This window comes from Nelumbo lutea, chromosome 2 (assembly GCF_056320005.1).
Source record: "Nelumbo lutea isolate HS-2025 chromosome 2, American lotus-T2T, whole genome shotgun sequence".
In the NCBI taxonomy this organism is placed as follows: domain Eukaryota; kingdom Viridiplantae; phylum Streptophyta; class Magnoliopsida; order Proteales; family Nelumbonaceae; genus Nelumbo; species Nelumbo lutea.
This window is the reverse complement of record NC_142685.1, coordinates 34,149,376-34,171,718: the sequence shown is the minus strand read 5'-3', so window position 1 is coordinate 34,171,718 and position 22,343 is coordinate 34,149,376. Positions and strand designations below refer to the sequence as shown.

Here is a 22,343-nt window from a genome sequence, read left to right as displayed (position 1 = left end):
AGGTATAGAACAATATAGGGTATACCCCCTCCCCCCCCCCCCCGTTGTGTAGCCCCGTGAAACAAAAAATAATAAAAGAAAAACATGAATATATCTAATTGAATCCGAACCATTTGCAATGCTATGGGGGTTTTATAGCCTATATCCCATTATTTTAATTTTTGATGACTTCCCCAAAGGGATCGTTCCCTGATGTTGGACCCAGCTAATCTGAGTCTTGGAGGGGCGACTAAATAAGGAGCTATAACCTTCAGGGTTTTCTTGCATGAACACTATAACCTTCACGTTTGTCGGCCTGAGGTTTTACTTTTGTTTTAAGCAATGTCATCTATGGTATATCTGCAATTGTGTTGTTCTCCAATATTGCCATAATAATCAAATTCATGCAGCCTTATTATCCCAGCTATATGGGATCGTCTACATGAATCTGGTTTTGCCACCCCATTCTGAACAGGATAATGTTGGCTGCCAATTTGATGCAATCCTCCTTTATCCGGCTTGGGACCAGCAGTTGAAAACAAGCTCAAACTAGCGAAGTAATGTTCTTCAATATTACACACTTGATTTTTCTTGGGGTACAATCGAGTTAAACAGTCAAGACTAAATACACTGAACTGTAGCCCCATGGACATCACAATAATTAGAAGCTACCACCTTAGAATGCAGAAAAAGTTCTATATGTTATGATTGAGAGAGAGAGAGAGAGAGACAGAGAGAGAAAGAGACAGAGAAAGAAGCTACGAGAGAATCATCTCACAAGGAACTGGAAGACGCTATCATCTTTTGAACTCAAATCGTGTGCAGCTATTAACTAGGTTTGCTGCATCAGTCTGGGGGCTCAGTTAGACTTTGGACTAGATTCTTTTAAGTAGGGGTGGTAATGTTCTCCTTGATAACCAACCAAACCCGGAGTCTTGGATCATCCACAAGATCAAATTTTCTAGACAGAAGCTTCAGCTTGTGAAGCACTTTTGACTGGGTTTGTTGCATCTTCAGCTTGGATCTGATGTACGTATTCCATGTCGCTTGAAGAACTCTCTAAAACCATATGCACTGACATCATAGTTGAACTGGAAATCAATGAAGAAATCAGAAAACGTATCTCATCAATCCCATTAACTGAAATCATATAGTAGTACATGAGAAATTACAATAACTAATAAAAACTTTATTAATCAACAAATTTTTGTCTGTCGTAAGCATATGTCTTAGAAAGGTGAACATAAAGACCAACTGCTAAGAAATGGCTCTGTTTTTTTCTGAGAGGAAGCTTTGCCATTCTATGATTCTGCTAGTCCTTCATAAATAGTTCCTTGTTCTCTCTCCTTTTCTGTTTCCCCCAACCATACAAAATCACCACCATTTAGATGAAGTAATTTATATTCTAGTGATTATAATTACACAAGTAACTAAAAGACTAGAAAGTTACACTGCATGCCTGCAACCATCACAAGGCAATGTGCCTTGTCTTATTGCAAGTTCAACAGTGAAGGACCATCTCAAGCCAGTGTCCTCCCAAGACCCCAGGATAGCTAGGACGGTAGGATGGACATTGGGTAATGGTCTTTCTTTATTAAAAGTATTTGGCCTTTGAAAATAATAATGAAATCGTATGCATGGTGCAATCCCAAATTTGGGTATTGCAGTGTGAACTAGAACCGGAACATGCCTCAGGTTTACTGTATGTAGTAATGTTGTAACAACTGGACCAGACTGGGTGATTGAATGAGTGACACAATGACCCAGTGACCTTTCTGGGTCCTTGTTAAATAATAGTTTCGTGGTTTGAAGGGCTAACTGTCCAGTTCCGCGACCCAATGAGCATAACAGTTTTATGTCCAGACTGAGTCTTACTACATTGGTATGTATAGACATAAAAGAACTCGGTGTTTTTTTGAGAAATAGGTTATGTGTCTCCAGCGGTCTTATTTCAAATAACAAAAGAGTAAAAAGTAATGTACCAGAGCATGAATGGTTTCAAATGAAAGGGAATAGAACCAAAAGAACTTAAAAATATTTAATGACTACAAACAAGATTCAGAACTTACAGGCATCACTTTAACTGAGAACTTGGTAATGTTGGGATCAGCAATTCTTCCTTGGTTAGCTGCCTATACCAAAATAAAAAGGGTTCTTATTTGTAAGCTTACATAAGCAATGACACAAAACTAACATGGGAATACATATTTGAATCAGGGTTAACAAACTAAGACAATCCACAGAACAATTCTCAAGAGAAATTTGCACAATAGTTAATATAGAAACAAACCCAGCAACTTCACTTTGTAAAAGATTTTGAACACCATATTCACTTTCAACTCTTAAAGATGCTTTCCCCTCCCTTTATTCACTATCTTTATTTAAAAATGAGCCAATTTCTTCTTTCTACTCAGTTGCGGAGGGACTGTCTTGGAATTTAGGTTTTAGAAGAGGTCTAAGAGAGGCTGAATGTGTATCAATCTCTAAGTTTCCACTCATTCTTGACTCAGTTGTAGTGTCTCCCTCTACCCCAGATGAAAGAATTTGGATTCCAGACCCTAAAGGCTCCTTCTCTTGTGCCTCCTTTCATTCTCTGAATGCTCAAAGCTCCTTTAAGGTCTTCCTCTCCAATAAGTGAGGTGTGGTGCAAACCAGTTCCCTTAAAAGTAGAGGCTTTTTGTTGGGAGGTCTTTCATGAAAAATCAACACTTTAGATATGCTTCAAAAGAGAGAAAAATGCTTGTCTATCCCTTAACTGGTGCACACTCCGTAAGGCAAATGGTGAGACTGCTTATCACATTCTAATCTCCTGTCCATTTGTAACCACGATCTGGGAGAGTCTCTTTGACCTCTTCGGATGCAGGTGAACTCAACCTACAAGCTTAACTAGTCTGTTTGCAGATGGCTTTTTTAGGTGGCCAAGGAAAAGAGGCAAAATTTTATGGAGATGCACTAAGGATGCTGTTGTTTGGACAGTTTGGGAAGAAAGAAATGCAAGACTCTTCAAAGATGAGAGAAATCTGGAGGCAATCGTAGATTATATCCTTCTAAGGGTGATTCATTGGGTTAGAAAAGCTGGGAAGGAGGAAGGTGGATATAGAAAAGCTGGTAGAAAGACAGATAGTGGTAGGAAAAACTTTAGGTCTATTTTTCCTGGGAGGAGAAGAGGTGGTGAGAAAGGCTATAGATCAGTACGAAAGAACTAGAAGAGAAGAGCAGGACAAAAGGGCTACTTGGGGATTTTCTGAAGAAGGGGAGGAAGGGGAAGGGAAATTAGCAGGCTCGACGGAAGAAAAATAGGACTGCTGGGGGGAGTGTCACTATCTCAATACGCTTTCAGATGGTGTATGGGCCAACTATAGAGGGGAAAAGAGGGGAGTTGTGAGAGGAGTTGGAAGAGGCAAGGAGAGGGTGGGGGCCTTGGTGTTTGGGGGGGGAGTAGGGAAAAGAGGGGAGTTGGAAGAGGCAAGGAGAGGTTGGGGGGCCTTGGTGGTTGGGGGGGGATTTCCTAAACGTTCTCAGGCTTCTTGTGGAGAGTGTTCACATCTATGCTTGGGGTCTCTGGTTTTCATCCAATTTCAACAGCAGAGATTTTCTCTAATTGGCCTAGGCTGAGTAGGAGTAAGAAGGTGAAGGTGTTATGAAGTCGTATCCCATTTGCAATTTGCTGGAACATATGGAAGAAGAAGAGGAACAGAACAATCTTCGAAGACAAAGCTTATAGGATGGACAAGATGATTGTGGCTGTGGGCAGCTCTGTGACAGATTGGGTGCTGATCCTACTAGATTTTTGACAGCTAGAAAAGGTGAACCTCGGAAATAGATTAGGAGAGGTCTTGGGTTTTCAAATATGTAATGTGGAGTTTGTTCGTCAGTCTTAAGTTGGTCTATGCAATTGGGTGACAACTTGCCACCCTTATATGTAATCTCTTTTTGTTTCTTTAATAAAATTTCTTCTTTACTAATAAAAATAAATCATTGGGTTAAATCCCTGGAAGTGTTCTCTCTATTTTCCTTTGATGACATAAAAAGGAATTGGAGGGAAATGGCCTATTCCTCTACAAGAAAGAATAGAATAGTACAGGTTTGGGAGCCACCACCGGAAAGTTTTATAAAACTCAATTTTGATAGGAACTGCTTTGGTAACCCAGGCCCTTCAGGCATAGGAGGGGTTTTCAGGGATAAAGAGGGAACTACCTTAGCTCTATTTTCGGGCCCTATTGCCCAAGAAGATTCAACCAAGGCTGAACTGTCTGATGTACTGTATGGGGTCCAATTAGCAGAAAAAATAAATTTCAGAAGGCTCTCTTAATAGGAGACTCCCAAGTAGTAGTAAGCTGGCTAAAGAACAGCAAGAAGACAGCTTGGACCTACCGAGACTTGGTAAAGAAAATCAAGTGGCACCTGAGAGGTGTGACAGTATCTTTCAATGGGTTCCAAGGGTGGCTAATGGGGTAGCAGACTCTCTAGCAAGGCAAGGGGTTGTTAGGAACAGGTATTTTGGGCTCAGCTGTTTTAAGGAGAAAATGTTAACCTGATCCTGCGGGTAAGGGTTGGGCAGGGAATGATTGTATAGGACTTAATTGTTACACATGCTTTAAGGGGTACTCATTCCCTGGTTATATCACCTTCTGTATATTCTTGTTTATATTATGAAATACTTTCTGTTACCTATCAACACCAGCTTGGGGGTGGATGAAGGGGTGGCTACGAGCTATTCGAGCTCGGCTCGTGAAAAGCTCGGCTCAGCACGGTTTCAACCGAGCTTCGAGCCGAGCTCGAGCCTAATAAAGCTCGGATAAACAAGAATACATAATAATAATAATAATAATAATAATAATAATAATAATAGAAAATTATAGAAAATATTATATATAATATTTTTATTTTTATATATAATAATAACTAATTATTATAATTCTTAATTTTTTTAAATATCAAATAAAAAATATTTTTTATATATAATTTTTTATTTTTATAAAAAAAAATCTCAAGTCGAGCTTGAGCCAAACTGAGCTCGAGCTCGAATAGCTAGCTATTCGGCTCGGCTTGGCTCAAACCCACCCCTAAAACTGAACTTTGATAGGAGTACCCAGGTCTAGGGGTGCTCATGGTCGATTAACCAAACCATTAGCACACTTTGGTTCGGTTAACTGATCTTTTTGGTTTTCTAAAAGTTTGAACTGAATCTGACCACATCAACCAATTAACCAGTTGACCAGTTCAGCTTTTCGGTTTTATATATATTTTGATAGATAACAAAGACTTTTATTAAAAGATAATAACAGAAAAGGTACAAAAGAAGGGGTAAAAACTCTTAACCCTCCCAAGAAAGCAATTCAGATTACAATGTTGCCCAGAAGAAATTAACTCTTCCCACCCCTTGTTTGGCCAATGAATCTGCCAAGGAGTTGGCGCACCTCTTTATCCATTGAAACTTGACTTCCATATTTTGTACGAGATGTCTAACTTTCTTTTTTTCATTCAGAAACTTCCACAGACTATAAGTATCCTTCATCAACCAATTTATAGCCAACTTAGAATCACCTTCCACTATCAATTTTCTGATATTTAACTCTTGAGCTCTTTTTAACCCTTCCAAGACGGCCAATATTTCAGCTCTAAGAGAGTCCCCCCATCCAATAGAACCAGAATACAATGCGATAATTCGACCTTCATCATCCCTGAAGGCTCCCCCTATACCCGACAGACCTGGATTTCCTTCACTACTACCACCAAAGTTTAGTTTAGTGAAACCTGAAACTGGAGGGGACCAAATTGGGTGAAATACATATTATAAATATATATAAGTGAAAATTAGGGTTTACCCCACCTTATAAATTTTTATTTGTTTTTGTATTTTATTTTGCAAAACCCCCACCTATGACACACATACCCCCCCCCCCTGTATTGTGTCAAATTCCCCCACCTGTCACTGTTACAAACAGTGACAAATTTAAGAGGTGGGGGAATCAAAAATTTGCCCTATATATAATATAAATACTATAAAATATTTAATATATGGTCATCTACTAAAACACCCCTACAGTTCGAAACTGATTTACTTAATCAACCTTCCATTAGATGGAAGTGGGAAATGACAGTTTTGACCTTAATGTCCATTAAACAAATGTAATTAAAAGAAAATAAAAATAGAAATCTTGTTCTTGCCCCTGATAAGATGTGGGCAATCACTCCATTTGGTCAGTTTTCTTCTTTGTTGAAAGAAGTTTTAGGGGTACTTTTGGAATATATAAACATGGGCCCATTCCCTTAAACATTTTCCACTCAGTTTAGATGGCCACACAACCATTTCTAGATAGCAATAAGAATGGTTCTTAACAGAAGGTTGATTAAGTAAATTGATTGCGAACTATAGGGGGTGTTTTAATAAAATGCAAACTATAGGGTAGGTTTTAGTTTTAGTAAATCCATGAAACAACAAGGAGTGTTTTAGTAAATGATATCGGCCAGTTTGGTTAACCATGCTTTTTTATAGGTTAATCAACAACCAAACCGATCGCTTCGGTTAACCAGATTTTTTTATTTGGCTCAGTTTTCGGTTTTTGAGGAGAACCCCTACTGAGGTCCATCTGGAATAGGGGGTAATAAGGGATGAGGACGGGATTTTAATTGCACTGTGTTCAGGTCCAATAGGGGAAGGAGATTCTATCAGGGAAAAGCTTAAGACAGCAGTGTTTGGGGTGCAAAAGGCTAAGGAAATTGGAATTGATAGATTGATTATTGAAGGTGATTCAAAAGTGACTATTAGCTGGTTGGCGAAGAGCAGTGGAGCTAATTGGATCTACAAAAATGAAACCAGATGCTTTAACTGGATCTCAAGAAATATGCAATTAGAAATACAATGGGTACAAAGATCAACCAATAGTTTGGCCGATGGGTGAGAGAGCAGAGGCCATGCTCACAAATTCTAATTGAAAAGTAAACTGGTAACCTCTTGTTGCACCTGATTATTTCTTAATTATGAAATTCCTGTTTTCTGTTGCCAATCAAAAAAAAAAAGAAAAAGAAAAAGAAAATAACCTGGAAGTCAACCAAATAAAGCAGCACAAAGTTGTATCTCAAAACAAAATTTTCTAAAATAGAAAGGCAAAGGCTTGTACAATGAGTAAAGTCTGCCTTATCTACTAGTCATTTGAATGCTGCCTTGTATTAGTAAGCTTCACTTCAACTAGTTGAAATTCAATTTAAGTTGTTTCAACCACCTAATGGTTTTGGAGGCACTGCTTTTAAGAAGTACAGCAAGTAAAACCAGGATAAATAAAGCCAAAGTGAAACAAAGCAAGCAACCTACTTGTTCAGGACTGTGAAATATTTCAATGAAAGGATAGTCTTTCTTTTGACGTGCTAAACAGAAACCAGGATATTTTGGACATTCAACCTGCACAACACCATAGAATAAACTCAGGATTAAGGAGGCAAAGGATAAACGACAATGGTCAATGAAAAGACTCCTGAACTACATAGTGTTAAAGGTATCAAATTTTGCTTATAGTACATATTAAATTTCAAGAACAGAGAGAGAGAGAGAGAGAGAGAGAGAAGAAATCAAGCTTCTAACAAACAAGTCTACAAAGCAATGGTATCTATATTGCACAATTGGTGACACAATTTAAGGTCTAGATGCCCACATATAGATATCGACATAAACACATACAAGGAAAACAGGGACACAACTCCTCATTTCCTAAAATCGCACATACATTGGTTGTCTATTTCTTTTTCTCAGTTACTTGGACAGAGACCTACCTTGCAGCCCTTCCCAGGCCAAAATGCCTAGATGTTGCCAAACTGCCTTAACTACACTGAGAAAAAGGCATAGACAACCTTCCCTCAATACTAAATTTAAAGAGGTAAACATCAGTCATATTCAAAAAGAACCCTTTACACCCCGGATCTTGCATATCAATCTGGCAAAGCATATCTCTTGGATTCACCTAATCTGAACCAAAATGTGCTCCATGCTCTTGGATTCCACCTGATTGTGTAAGCTGAATCATTGCAAATGGAAATGAAGAAAAGCAATGCTGCTTGGCAATTACTGACCAAAAAAATTCTGCTTGGTAATCCTAATACCAGTGGAAAAATAACCACATCAGCATTAATTCAATCTGCAGCCACAATGGGTCCAAAAAAAGCCCACAATATACCACCATCCACAACATAGAAACACAGCACCTAAGATGGCTCTTTAACCTAAATTTTTTTCATAGATAAATAAAGAAAATAATTACTAACTGTAAAAAGATTACAAGAGAATCTGCTGACAAGGAGTCAGCATTCCAATACAGAAAAACAAAAAGCATAACACACCTACTCTACTTTTCAAATATATTACATCAAATAATATTCATTGTACATTGATGGAAAATAAACTCAATGTCTGGTCTCAAATAACACAAGTTTCCTTTGAAAATAATTAATTATAAACAAAAAAAATGACAAAGTCGAGGATTAATTCTTAATTAAATTTATTTAAATTGCACTTAATCACAAGAATTGTATAAATCATAAAATTTATGAATCAAACCACATGAGTCAAACAAAAATCTTAGGGCTTTTGCAGAAAAGGATTTAGGCATAAGATTCAAATTGAAACCCTTGGGATTCATGATTCAAATTGTGAATTGTATCATAAATCATAAGACTATGACAACATTGTTCAAACATTCTTTTCTCTCTTCTTCTTCTTTCTTTATCTTATCCTTTTTTTCTCTTGAGTTCCTATTACAATTCTGCATCTAAGTGAATCAACTAATAAAAAAGGTCATTACCCAATGTTGGTCCTAGCTACCGCAGGTCTTGGGAGGGATAGACTGGATATGGTCCTAACCTTTGGCATCTTTGCATGGTGGCTGCTCTCAAACTTGAACCAGCATTCTCACACTTGCAGCCCAAGATTTTACCATTACACCAAGTAGTGGCCCCTCTAAGTGAATCAACTAATATTATACAAAATAAATAAATATGTTGATGCCTCACAATTTTCTCCCAAGGGACATGGATTGAAGTAATGAGAAATGCTCAAGGGTCCATAACTTAGCAATGGAGACGGCACTACTAAACATGGCGGAATGGTGGAACAGGATTTATGTAGTGAACCCCATATAGTTTGGACAAGGTTGTGTTGTGTTGAGTTAAATTCCTACCAGTCAAAATCTGTTCATATCCTTAAGTTATCTTAGATAAGTATTTCCCTAGTACAGTAGTACCATTAACCATGTGAAATCTTCTTGGATAAGCATATTTCCCAAATACCATTAACCATGTTAAAGCTTCAACAGTTGGAGTTAATGGATTTTCCCATATTTTTGCCATTCCACATTGATCCTACCACCTCTTTATTAGCTTGTTGCAAAAGGTTTTAGTTTGGAATATCCCTCTTAGTCATCTCTCCACAACCTTCAGCCTTTGTTGTACAACTCCAAGGAACTCCTCCAGTAAGATCATACTGTGAGGGTTAACCATCTGAGTAGTGTATTGTTTGTGATGCCAGAGGTTAGGCCAGTACCAACTTGCTGCCAAACCATTGCTAAATTTAGTCTTTATGTAAAAACAAGAATAATTCTACCAACATACATGACTTGTATATTACACAACCATTTTTTCAGAAACCAACACAAAGCAAAAAAAGGACCTAATTTCCTTTTTTTATTACAAACATTTTTTATAGATTTTTTTATTAGAAACATTAAGGACCCATTTTCGCAACTCACTATGAAATGCATCATTCAGAAGAGAGAAACATTAAGGACCCATTTTTATTAGAAACATTAAGTAACTGTAAGCTTACACGCATAAATTTTATATGTGGATAAAACTCGGATGCAGCTTCCTCAAGTACTCTGTCAAGATGTTTTGTGTAGTTACATCTACAACAAGCATCCAAAAATAGATCAGGCTTGAGATCACTCTCTATAAGAATTCCTAAAAGGGTTTCAAATTGAAAAACAACGGAAACAAGAAGGGACAGAAATCTAATCTACCTGATGGTAAATGCAACAACAACAGGATGACCTTCATGCAGCAGCTGGACAAACTCACGTTCCGAGGTAAAGTGAATAATACGTGAAGGCCCAAGATCCTTTGGATAACCAGTGTAATACCTAACAGCATCAAAAATCAAAATTAGGTCGTCCTCTATCTTCTACAATAGAAGAACTGAACAGACATAGTTAATCAACAATGCTAAAAGACTCCGATTTCTGAGCTATGAAGGGCTGTCAATGGGTCAAGCAGACCTAACAGAACCAAATCAACCCAATTATATAGGGCCTGGGTATGCAATACATGTCCCAATTATAATTGGGTCAGGAGCGGTTTTGGTCGTTATGAACCAATTAAGACCTGAAGCAACCATATTGGCATATTACAAAGATACCTCCAGCCTAAAAGTTATTTTCTCTTTCAACAATAAAAAGTAAAACCTATTTTTCTGATTTTCCCATCATATACTTGTAATTTAATCATATTATGATGTCCAATTCTGTTGATTTAACAAATAAGTAGGTACTGTAAAACTACAGTTTAAAAGTATAGCTATCACTCATAGTTGGGACAAGGCTTAGATGATGATGATAATGGTGACAATTGGGTTAGACCCGATAGTCCTGATTACAGACCCTATAGGGTCTGGTTCATAACTGGTTCTGCACATTTACCTATTGGTTGGGACCAGGTCTACCCTGAACCAGACAAGACCCCACTCATTGACAGCACTAGAGTCATGGGAATCTGCCAATCTGGCACATCTGCCTAGTGTACAATTTTGGGAATGCAAAAGGGGATAACTTGCAAGTAATTCTAAAATTTCAAATTACGGCATATAATAAAACAAAGCATACAACTTCTCTTGAGTATCTTAATTTATAAAAGGGCAACCCATTGCACAAGGCTCCCACCAATGTGGGTCTAGGGAGGGACAGATGCATGCAGCCTAACCCTTGCACATACTGACATACATAGAGGCTGTTTCCAAGATTTGAACCCTGGTCACCCAGGTCGCAATGGAGCAACCCAACTGTTGCACCAAGACCCACCCTCTCTCTCTCTTTAGTATCTTAATTAACAAGAAGGAAATAGAAAGAAAAATAAAAAAGATTAAAGTACTGCCACCAGTAACACTTTACCCCCTGTACAGCAGAAATGCCTTTTCAAAACAACTTTGGGATGGAAACAAGTACTTATATATGGATGCAACATGGGGTAGGCTAGTAATTTGTAATTTGGGTGTTGGAGGAGTCTTTAGGAACAATATTGGAGCCATAATAGCAGTCTTCACAGAACCCATAGGATTGAGGGACTCAACAAGGACAGAATTGCTAGCTTTACTCCAAAAACTGAAGTTCACCAGAATGCTGAATGTTATAGATGTGGTAATAGAAGGGGACTCACAGGTCATAGGAGGATGAGTCGACATAGAAGTCAAGGACCATAGCAATATTGACATATATTAGAGAAATCAATCATCTAAGTATGGAAATGAGTGTTATTTGTAATTGGGTTCCAAGATCACCAAATAGCTTAGCAGAGAATTTGACAAAACAAGGGGTAAACAGGGAGCAATTATTTTGAGGGAGGCAGGTTATAGCATTTTAATAGTGAAGTTGTTCTTTATTGCGGGGTTAAAGTATTTAGTGATGGATTAATAGATTAGAGGCACTTTAGATCTTTGTATATATCTATTCTTGTACCCATCTTATAAAAATTGAGTTACCAATAAAAGAAAAGCAAGTACTTAGAGAAGAGATATAATCTTGTGAACAAGACATATATCATAAAAACTTCTAATCAGAAATTAAAGTACTAACAGCTTACCAACAGGGATGAAACTCTAAAATAAAGAGTCTAGGCTAGCCAAAAATTAGGAATATCAAATGGAAAGCAGAGTCTGGAAAGCTCGTACTTGCTTGTTGCACGGAGATGACCCATCAACCTATCGAAAAAGGTGGAATCCCCCATTCTGATTAAGCAATACTGGAGTCACTCACCTTTAATCACCACACTGCAAACACAGTCGTTTCAAGAATTAGCAGAAATCATTCTAAAGCATTTCGAATATTTCTGAAAAGATAGAACTAGTCCAATGCCAGAAAACAAGAAAAACATTTGTCATTCAATCTATTGGAGAATATCAAATAAAACTAAAAACGTTATCACAAAACAAATTTTTATTCGCACAAAGCTAACGCTCACTCACTGGTTCTTGCTGATAGTTTTGCTGGAGTAAAAGGGTTACTAGAGAGGTCACTGATGGTCAGCGGTAGATGGCCAATCTGCCATGCTTGGGCACAAACCAATCCATAAAATTATATATACCAGAAATTAAGAAAAAAAAATATTAGTAAAAAATGGAATGACCTCGTTCATTAACGCAGACCCATCCATCCAAAAAAAAAATCACCTAAAACCTATTCCAAAACTGATGCATAACAGTTCTAGCTGAAAAAATATGTGTTAAAAAAGGAATAAAAAAAAGCACCTGTTTCAGTGGAGACGAATGCGCTCTTTGGTGGTCAGTAAATATGGAGAGGTCGGACAGAAGGTATAGAGATCTCGGCAGCAATGGAGAAGAAAAACAGGGTTCAGGGCTTTTCGAGAGGACGATTTCGATTTGACACATATTTAGGGTCCGTTTGGTTTCTGGAATAGGTGCTGGAATCGGAATTCTCAATTCCAACTGTTTGTTTGGCAAGAATGGGATTCTGTTTCTCATTTTCGGCGGAATGAGATTCCCCCATTAAATCAAAACGTTTCTCATTTTCAATTGCGAGCTAAGCTTCCTATAAAAAATAAAAAGTATACATATAAAAATATTTTTTATTTTACATACCAAAAAAATTAAGAATTGCAAAAATTATATATTGTCATACATATAAAAATAAAAATATTATATATATATATATATATATATATATATATATATTAATTATTACTATACATATTATAATAAAAAATATACATAATAAAAAAAATATACTTTAAAATCTGATCCAAAAGGGAAAACCCTCATTAAATCAAAACTTTTGCATTTATGTTTTAAACAAGTGCTTTTTACTAATTTGTTTAGTAGTTTTCATGACAAAGATCATATATAATTCATACTTTGAGGATAGATGGTATAGCTTTTGCTGCAGTTTTTGGTAGGCAGTAGGCTTTAGGATTCTTGTGGTCATGCTAATGAGTCAACTTTTTTATGTTCTTTACCCAACCATAATATAGTAATATCCTATTCTACTTGAGCAAAGCCATCTAAATATCAACACTTGACAAAGTTACATACGACTTTGCAACCATAGTTATCTAGATTTAACATTGAAATTTCTATTTCTCCTAAACCCTCCAGAACCCACCATCCTTCAGTTAGCCACCTATCTCTAAATACCTTTTTCAAGTAACAACTCTTTCAGTTAGGGTTGTTAATGAACAACTTTCTAAAATGATGAGATCAATTTTAGAATATAATGCATACAATTGTATTATATGTAAACTCATGGCGCATTGAAACCACACTAAAAATTGGGAGCTAGCAATGTATAGATTAATGTATAATCACTCCAGTTTCAAATTTGTTAAGGTGGTGGAGGCTTGCTATCCAAGAAGCTTTGGTTCTCCCTTGGGAATTTAGATATCAAAAAATTGTTATGCTTTCTTTTTTTTTTTTTTTTTTTTGATGAATGAAGATTGTTGTGGTTGAAGGCACCCTAAACACTGTAAAATTTATGATATAGCTTTAAAGAGAAGCTCCTTGGACTAATCATTATCTTTACAAGCAAGAAACTTCCAATACCTCCCCACCATATACTCCATGGGTGAAGTGTCCATATTTCTTAAACTGGTTTTCTTTCACTAACATATTCTTAAACTGGTTTGTTTTATTTTAATATAATTTTGGTAAGATTTATTCCCTCAAATTCAAGGGATTTCATTCTATATAACAAGAATTTCTTAAATCAAAATGAATGCCTTCTTTATTTATTTCTTGTCCATACTTCTGAAATGGGTTAAGAATTTCAAGTGTGCATTTAACTATAGATTCCACTTGGGGTTGTATTAGCAATCCACCTTTAATTCAACTATCCCATTAACTTAGCAGTCTAAAAATTGCTCCTGTGCTGATTGCTGAAAACTTTTTGGTTCTCAAGTCTCCAACTCAAGTATTGTACTACAAAGTTTTACAAGTTTATAGAGTGCTTTTATACTTTGTAATATCTAACCAACTTAAGTGTTTTCATGGTTTTAGCATTGGCAGATTTCCATTTCAGAGAAAGGATAACAATAACCATTCTAGCTTCATATTGTACTGGACCACTGGTTGATCATTTCTAAAACCAAACCATATTTTGCAAACTGCAAGTGAACCTCTCAATAAGATTCAATTTGAACAAATTCTGCTTGAAGGCAGGGCTGCAAATTATGAGATTGGATTGGATATGCCTCAATTCATTAATATTCAGATTCACATCAAATATTATCTAGTGATTCAGATTGGTCTTGGATTGATTTTGGATTTTGAAAATTGTTCATAAATTAAACTAAAAACAAGTTCTTGATATGTTTATGCCCTAGAGCATTAGAAAGCATGCACCGGTTTCTAGGCTCCTTCAGCTACTTTAAGTTGTTTGTAGTGTCCACATATGCATATCTCCCTAAATTGATATCTATTCATCAACTGATATTGTTTCTGTAGATGGTGGTACATTCTAGCCCCCTGTTTGTGAATATTTAAGAAGTTGTGAATTATGAAATTGGATCATAAACTGACAAATTTTTATTTTAGTGAAATTGGATCATATGCCCCTAGTTGAGGTAAGCATGTCATATAGGAGTAATAGGGGCATGGTTTGACTTTATTTTATGTGATGGAAACCCAAGACACTTCTATGTTATATTCCAACATCACTAATAGCCTAAACTTAACTCTAAGGAAAAAAAAGGTTCAGGAAATTTCACTAATATCCTTGTTTTTTTTGGTTCTATAATCTCTTTTGAATTCAACTACTATAACAGTGAATAGCCAAAAACCCTACTAGATTGTTGGTTGTGACTTGTGTAATGAACTAATAGAAAGTACAGTATGATTTCAACCTCTTATAACCTTAACCTGAAACTGATTTGGGCCTCTTTGCTGTGTGTGTTTGAACTGTGTTGGGGAGTAGTGGTTCCTTAAAATGATGATAACGGAAGGGATGGTACAATTGAGACTGTATTGGGGTGTGTGTTGAACTGTATTGGGGACTACATTGGTGTCTTGTATAGAGAAGTGCATGAGTGGGGCCCATTTTAATATTTTTGTATAGGTAAATGTTTATGTGGGACCAACAAGTACCATTTGCATGTCTGAACGTGTTATTGGGTCTTATGTATGACATTTCATATGTGTGTAAGTAGAACTCGTAAGTACGCTTGCCAAACAGTCTTTTGATCTTTCTAGCTTTTAAGAAGATCTTTGAAAGAATTTGCAACCAAACAGTCTTTGGTCTTTGAAGATCTACTTGTGAAAGCTCACCAGTCTTTGATGGTCTTGAGCTTTTAGAATATCTTCCTAAAAAGACTTGCCAAACGCCTCCATAGTCATTGCTACAAAAGCTATTTCGACAAGGAAGAAAAAAGTTAGTTTCATTCTACATTATTCTAAATGCCCCACTATTAAAGAGGGTTTCGCAAGTCTTTTCAGGAAGATCTTCCAAAAGCTCAAGACCTCAAAAGACTGACGATCTTTCACAGGTAGATCTTCAAAGACCAAAGACCATTTGGTTGCAATTTTTTTTAAGATCTTTCAAAAGCTAGAAAGATCGAAAGACCGATTGGCAAACATACTTATCAGTTCCTCTTACATACATGTTAAATGTTTATGCGCGGGACCTAGTAACACATTCAAATATGCAAATATTACTTGTGGTTCCCACTTACACATTTACTTAAAATATTAAAATGGGTCCCATTCATGCATTTCCCTATACAAGATAACATATTTACACATTGACATATGCGGTTATCACCTACGGGCTCCACTTACGCATTCACCTATATAAAACAAAATAAATGTTCATAAAAGATCATACGGAAGAAAACTATTAAAAAAGGTTTTAGAAATAATTAATAACTAGTTAATGACTAGAACAAGAAAAGCAATAACTAGTTAATAACTAGAAGTTAAGGGTCAACAAAAGGAAATCAATAAAATAAAATTTTAAAGGGGAAGCAGCCTTTAATGAGGAGCATGAATTTTCAGTCCTGCAATGATCAAAGATAATTAGCAATAGAATTTTATTCATTTCGAGGTCCCTTGCCTTTTATTTTGACGTGTGTGTCTTTTACTTTTTTACTATTATGTACTAATAAGCAAAAATGTTACAACTCTTGCATTGCATTTTGTAATGCAATATTTTAAATTTGATATATGTATCAAATGAAAAAGGAACCAATGAGAAAATAACTTAAAGTACCAAATAGCTTTTTCACTATATCCAGAATTCCCAGGTTCATAAGCTCCTTGAACCACAAGGTAAATAATGGTGAGAGTTCTTGTCTACACACATAATATGCATACAACAATGTAACAACATAGGAGAAAATGGTCCACTCTCAGACCTGAACCTATGTTCTAAACTTCTAAGGTTTGTAACCCTTAGATTTTACCCTTGCACCAGAAATGGTCCATGGTTCTAGATTGTTGTCTACATACGTGTTTATCAGCAGTTCTGTGCCTGTATTTGTCCCCTTCGTATGTAGACAACAATCTAGAACCATGGACCATTTCTGGTGCAAGGGTAAAACCTAAGGATTCCAAACCTTAGAAGTTTAGAACATAGGTTCAGGTCTGAGAGTGGATTATTTCACTCCTCACAACACCTTCAGTGGAAGTTCAATATTTTGGGCAGTTATTTAATTAAGAAAAGTGGCTATTGACTTTTTTTGTAGGAAATGAATACAGTCTAATCTAAAAAAAGATGTTTTTTTATAATTAAGAATAAATCTATTTAAAAAGAGAGGAGGGGGAAGAGACCCCAATACAAGAGGAAAGTAGGTATCTTTCAATCTAGTCTGAAATCAATACTAAATATAAACTTAGATATCCTTGAAAAGTAACTAGAAAATAGTAATAAAGATGTACAAAATCTCAACTGTAACATTTATTTTGATTGGAAAAGCTTCACTATAGCATTTCAAATGGAGCAACCAATAAACAACCAGGTTGATAGATCTAAACTTGCTTCTCTTGATCATGTAAATCTGATGCAAGTAAATTCCTCCAAGTGGGATTTGAGCTTGTATTGTCTTGTGAAAAACTTGTCTTGGTCAATAGTATGAGATTTGAGCTTCCCACCAACTACTTTACTCCAACCCTCAATGGAATAAGTCCACCTTTTTGAGAGAACTATAATCGAACCAATTTCATAGAGATTGAGCTCCTTACTTTTTAGATCACCGGTCACTTCCGTTGAGTTTTCAAGGTCCATTAACCTTAGTTCAGTTCATGCATGCTATGATCTTCTCACTTTATCTACCTTTCCACTGTACTCCATCTCCTAATGTTCAACTACAGCTAACCAAGTTGAATTTACGAGCCCAAATCTTACAGAATTGAAAAAATTAGACAAACTTAAACCCAATACCTTAAATACTGAACTTTATTTTAGTATATTCATGTTTTTTTCTGATAGCAATTTCCAAACAAACCCTTTGTTTTGTCATTTTTTTGTTGCAGTGCAAATCTTTGGAGCAAAAGTCATACTTGGTTCAGTTTTGTTTTTGTTTGTTTGTAATTGTGATTTTCATTTTTACCTGATACAAAATTTATACTTTTTGCCTTTTTTACATTCAATGAGTGTAAATTTTACATCCCAAAAACTGATGCAAAATTTGCACCAACTTCCCGCTACCTCAGTTCTTTCTCTATTTCTCATATAAAGTGGAGATCACCTTGCATCCTATTTACTCTAAACAGATAACCCAACTCCTATCTCCATTCTCTTTCATAGGCTGTGTTTAGTTTGAAAGAAAGGGCAGGAAATGATAGGGAAGCCTACATGAAGCAAAAGTAAACCAAAATTTACACTCATCCCTTTTACGCTTCCATGAATCTAGACCATGGTGAATGAAGTTTAGACTGCAATCAAACGTAGCCTTATATTCCATATAAATGCAAATGACGACACATGCATGGACTTCCATTCGTATGTGCAGAAACTCTTGCAATTCCATTCTCATTGAGAAGTAGCATCCATCTTTACCATCATATGTAAATACTTACTAAGTGCTTCCCAGACCACCAGTTACCAAACTCCCCATTACAATCATAGAACCTTGTGCAGCCTACAGATTCATGAGATTTCCCCTTGAGAAACTAAATGGGCCATGTGAAAACAACTGCTGGTTGAATCCTAAGGACAGGTTTGAAAATTGAAGTCGAGGTGCCATTTCCTTGATCCAAAAAGTTAGTGTACAAATAAAGGGGAAACCTTCTAGATAAATCAATAAAATCTAAATGAGAAGGAAGCCTAGAATAAACATTGGCATTGACATCTGTTGTTTGATTCACAATCTGCTCATTCCCATTGTTCCCAAACTTCATTGCGTTCCTATAAGCAAAGTATTGATATGATTAGGTTGTGATGTTTCCATGAGAAGACTTCACCCATCCAGCCAAAAGAAAAGACCTACTTGCTGTAGTAAGAAAATCTCCATTTGAACCATTGAAGTCCAAAACTAAGGTAATCACTAGAGGTTGGACATCATATTTAATCAACTTTCCTTTAGTTCTAGCACTTTGTTGCACTAAGAGCATTTGTTACACTAAACCCAACTGATGCTGCCTTCCATCCAAAACTTTTCCTAGGAATGGAGTAATATCAATATCGTATGAAGAGAGATCAAAAGAACCAATTCCAGAGATGGGTCTCCAAAGCAGAGGATTGATCCCTCCAGTGTATATTACAGTAGAAGGCCAGACAACCCCAACTACAGTATCATCAATACTGACTATAACCTCCCTAAAAGGTCCATTTCTTGGAGTCTGAGTAAGATTAATGGAAATCAATTCCTTAACTCTCCACAACCACCTTAAATTACAATTTTAACATTAACGTGCAGGGCAAGTCACCTAACATCAAACAGGTTTGTATTGCAAAATTCTTCATTCTGTTTAGACGCATATGGGACATGTGCAATGCAAAAATCCACCAACAAAGCGTGTTGGATCCCCTGCAACTGGTGGAGAAAGCTGGACCCTATGGACAAATTACAATTTTTCTTTTTTTTTCTTTTTTGAGATGTATATATGATTGAGATTGCAGAAATCTGAAATGTAAATAGACATCAAAAGATGTTGATGATAGAACACTAACAAATGTTAAGCCCTAACCTGGAGCCTCATGTGTCAATGGAATCCGAAAAAAAAAAAGAGCAATGACAGTTGATTATACCTGAACACGGTGAAGAACAGCTGGTAATTAGCCTCCTACAAGAAAAGATGGCTATTAGTACTTGATGGAAGAAGAAGAAGAAGAAGAAGAAGAAGGGGAAATTCATGGAACGATGAAAAAAAATAGAAGATTGAAGGAATTAAAAGGAGAAGAACTACCTGCGTCGATGCTTCTCAGTCGCTTGGGGCAAAGTTCCTCTTAGTCACTTTCGAAAGTGGAGAATGAAGGATATTTGTTGAGTTCGAATTTTTGCTAGATGTAGGTGAAAAGCCCGAATAGACCAAAAGCTTCGATTGTAGCTTTTAAATAAAGACCATTTTGGGCTTTTTTAGGGGTCTTATCTTTTGGTCTAATGGGCTTTCGTTATCCAAATAAAAAAAAAGACGGTTTTTGGTCTACCGGGTTTCTAAATACCCAATACTAGACCTGTTCATGGGTCGGGTGGCCTGACGGCCCGGCCTGGCCCGGCCCCCGGATGGGTTTAACATCGGGCCAAAAAGCTCAGCCCACAATAAATTCGAGTTGGACTCGGGATTTGCCAAAATAGCCCGGCCTAAGCCCGGCCCAACCCAACCTATAACTAAACCTAAAAACCCTAGTCGAATACCCCCTCTTTTTTTCACATCTTTGCCTCTTTCCTTTCTTTTTCCAGCCGAACCATTCTTCTCCATATCCTCCACAATTTCTCATCCTCACACTCTTAGGCAGCCACACAACCGGCGAGGCAGTGAACGTTCACCGACACAACAACTCCGACGGTGAGTCCTCACTCCTCTCCTTCTCTCTCTCTCTCTCTCTCTCTCTCTCTCTCTCTCTCTCTCTCTCTCTCTCTCTCTCTCTCTCTCTCTCTCTCTCTCACGTTTCTCTTCTCAAATCTCAGACACCGGCGACGGCGAGGCAACGAATATAGGCATTGAAAGCGGCGATGAGCTCTCTCTCTCTCTCTCTCTCTCTCTCTCTCTCTCTCTCTCTCTCTCTCTCTCTCTCTCTCTCTCTCTCTCTCTCTCTCTCTCAGACGCAAACTGATCACTATTAAACTTAAAATCACAAGCCGCAGCTCACAGACCACAGTCACCGTGAACTCAGTTTCGGCGAACACAATCAGGCTTCGGGCTTTTTATCAGGGTTAGGTTCGAGCCCAAGTTGTAGGCCCGTTAGTCAGGCCGGGCTCAGGCTCGGGCCTAACAAATTTTCATTCATGAAGAGTAAAAGTCCAGCCCGACCCAACCCAAAAACAGGTCTACCCACTAGTGTCTCTAACTTATCATTTTGTAGAAGCAGATGAGCATAAGCATAGATCCGCTATGTTTTTTTTAGAGGGAATGTTGCTCGACAATCACATGTAATAGAAATTGGTGAAAGCTCAAGGAATAACGCTTTCTATGAAAAATGTATTTTTAAATCCACATTTTTTATAATTTTATAAAAATATATCACACACTTTGATTAGTTATACATCTATCTGCTATTAAAAAAAAATTGAATGGATGAATTTATTTTGTGTAATAATGAAATAATAATATAACAAAAAACAATCCTTTTTGGGTGATGGATTCATAAACCCTTTTATAAATAGATCATAATAAAGTAACTTTATGAAGCCCCATACAGGATTTTGAATCAAATCATCTTACCAATTAAATCATGTTGATAGATAAAAAAATGAAACAATATTGCTAAAGAATGCTTTTTATAATCCAAAGCAATTTTTTGTCTAGGCAAAAATAAAAAAAAAAAGCATAAAATTGCATATAGAATAAAAAGCTTTAAGTGACATTATAAAAAACGGTATTTAAGCCAAATAATTTTCCCAAATTATTCCTAAGGTAAACATCTAGCATTCTTATGCTTTTACAAGTATAAAGAACCTCATGTCTATATTGAGTCCTACAACTAAGCACTTTGATCCTTTTTATGACTGGAGTTGAGATCTTCTACCAATAAAATACGTTCCAACCCCACCCCCCCCCCCCCATCAACTTGATCTAACACCACACATCTCACCATGAGACTGGGATTCCACCATATAAGAGATGTGCAGAGAGTGAGATCATGTTGGTAGGTAATTGGAATGTATTTTGTTAGCAGGTGATATGGACTCTTATAACTGTGGTGAATTGGAGTATTGGTTGGCATGATTTCTCATGTTAGATTAGAAAAAAATTAAAATAAAAAGATGAAGGAGAAAGAAAGACCTGAATACAAAAGCAAAATTTTTTTAATGGTCAACTTTGATTTTCAAGTGCAGTAAACTTTTCTTCTTACTTCATCTCCTTATACGAAGAGGAGCCAGCCTCTTTCAGTTTCTATGACGAAGGAAAAAGTAAAAGAAATGAATGAGAAAGAAACTTGGCTTGGTCCATAACCTCGTAGGAGAAAGGAGGTGGAGGGAGTCTATTGCATGTAAAAGAGGTGAAAGCATTATACCGTTGCCAAGATACAACATTGCACTTACACATAGCTAGTGCAAAATTTATAGCTCAAGGTTCATTTAGGCTATGTTTGGTTTGAAGGAAAAAAATAGGGAAAGGAAGGAAAAGGTAGGGAAACCTTTAGAAGTCGTGTATAGGTTTCCTTACCTTTTCCCTCAAACCAAACATAGCCTTAATGATGATGGTATACCACAAAACATATTTTTATATATACCATAGAATTGGGGTGGTGATTAGAGCACATCTCATATTCCATATTTGGTAAAGGGACACACGCCCTAGTTTTGAAAGGACAAGCACCCTTGTGGATCAATGTACTTAAAGGCTATGTTTGGTTTGAAGGAAAATGTAGAGAAAAGAAGGGAAAAGTAGGAAAACCTATACAAGATTTGTAAAGGTTCCCCTACTTCTCCTTCAAACCAAACATAGTCTAATAGTTCTTTTTGTATTTTCACTAGGGATGTGCCCTATTTATCAAATTTGG

At 36.6% G+C, this 22,343-nt stretch overlaps 1 protein-coding gene across 5 annotated transcripts; it reads right to left on the bottom strand.

Moving 5' to 3' along the window:
- Positions 1-511: 511 nt before the first annotated feature.
- On the bottom strand, positions 512-19,739 carry LOC148869760 (Thioredoxin superfamily protein). 5 transcript variants are annotated; one of them, XM_088970213.1, is made up of 9 exons: positions 19,586-19,703; positions 19,428-19,462; positions 12,200-12,283; positions 11,906-12,004; positions 9,987-10,106; positions 9,794-9,872; positions 7,295-7,381; positions 2,049-2,111; positions 512-1,070 (listed from the first exon to the last, which is right to left on the bottom strand). In XM_088970213.1, exons 4-9 carry the CDS (start codon positions 11,959-11,961, stop codon positions 993-995), a joined length of 483 nt encoding a protein of 160 aa, XP_088826339.1. In that variant the 5' UTR covers positions 11,962-12,004; positions 12,200-12,283; positions 19,428-19,462; positions 19,586-19,703; the 3' UTR covers positions 512-992. The 5 variants fall into 5 exon arrangements, with proteins under 5 accessions (XP_088826339.1, XP_088826337.1, XP_088826340.1 ...); XM_088970211.1 differs by lacking the exon at positions 12,200-12,283 and having other exon boundaries at positions 19,586-19,739; XM_088970214.1 differs by lacking the exon at positions 12,200-12,283 and having other exon boundaries at positions 512-1,330; positions 19,586-19,709.
- Positions 19,740-22,343: the final 2,604 nt, after the last annotated feature.

Excerpts from the sequence above, each read along its gene's own strand:
- LOC148869760 (XM_088970211.1), bottom strand. The coding sequence starts at position 11,961 with ATGGGGGATTCCACCTTTTTCGATAGGTTGATGGGTCATCTCCGTGCA. Across the intron at positions 7,382-9,793 it reads CACATATAAAATTTATGCGT|GTTGAATGTCCAAAATATCC; the intron begins GTAAGCTTACAG and ends GGTGTTGTGCAG. Across the intron at positions 1,071-2,048 it reads TCTCAGTTAAAGTGATGCCT|TTCAACTATGATGTCAGTGC; the intron begins GTAAGTTCTGAA and ends ATTGATTTCCAG.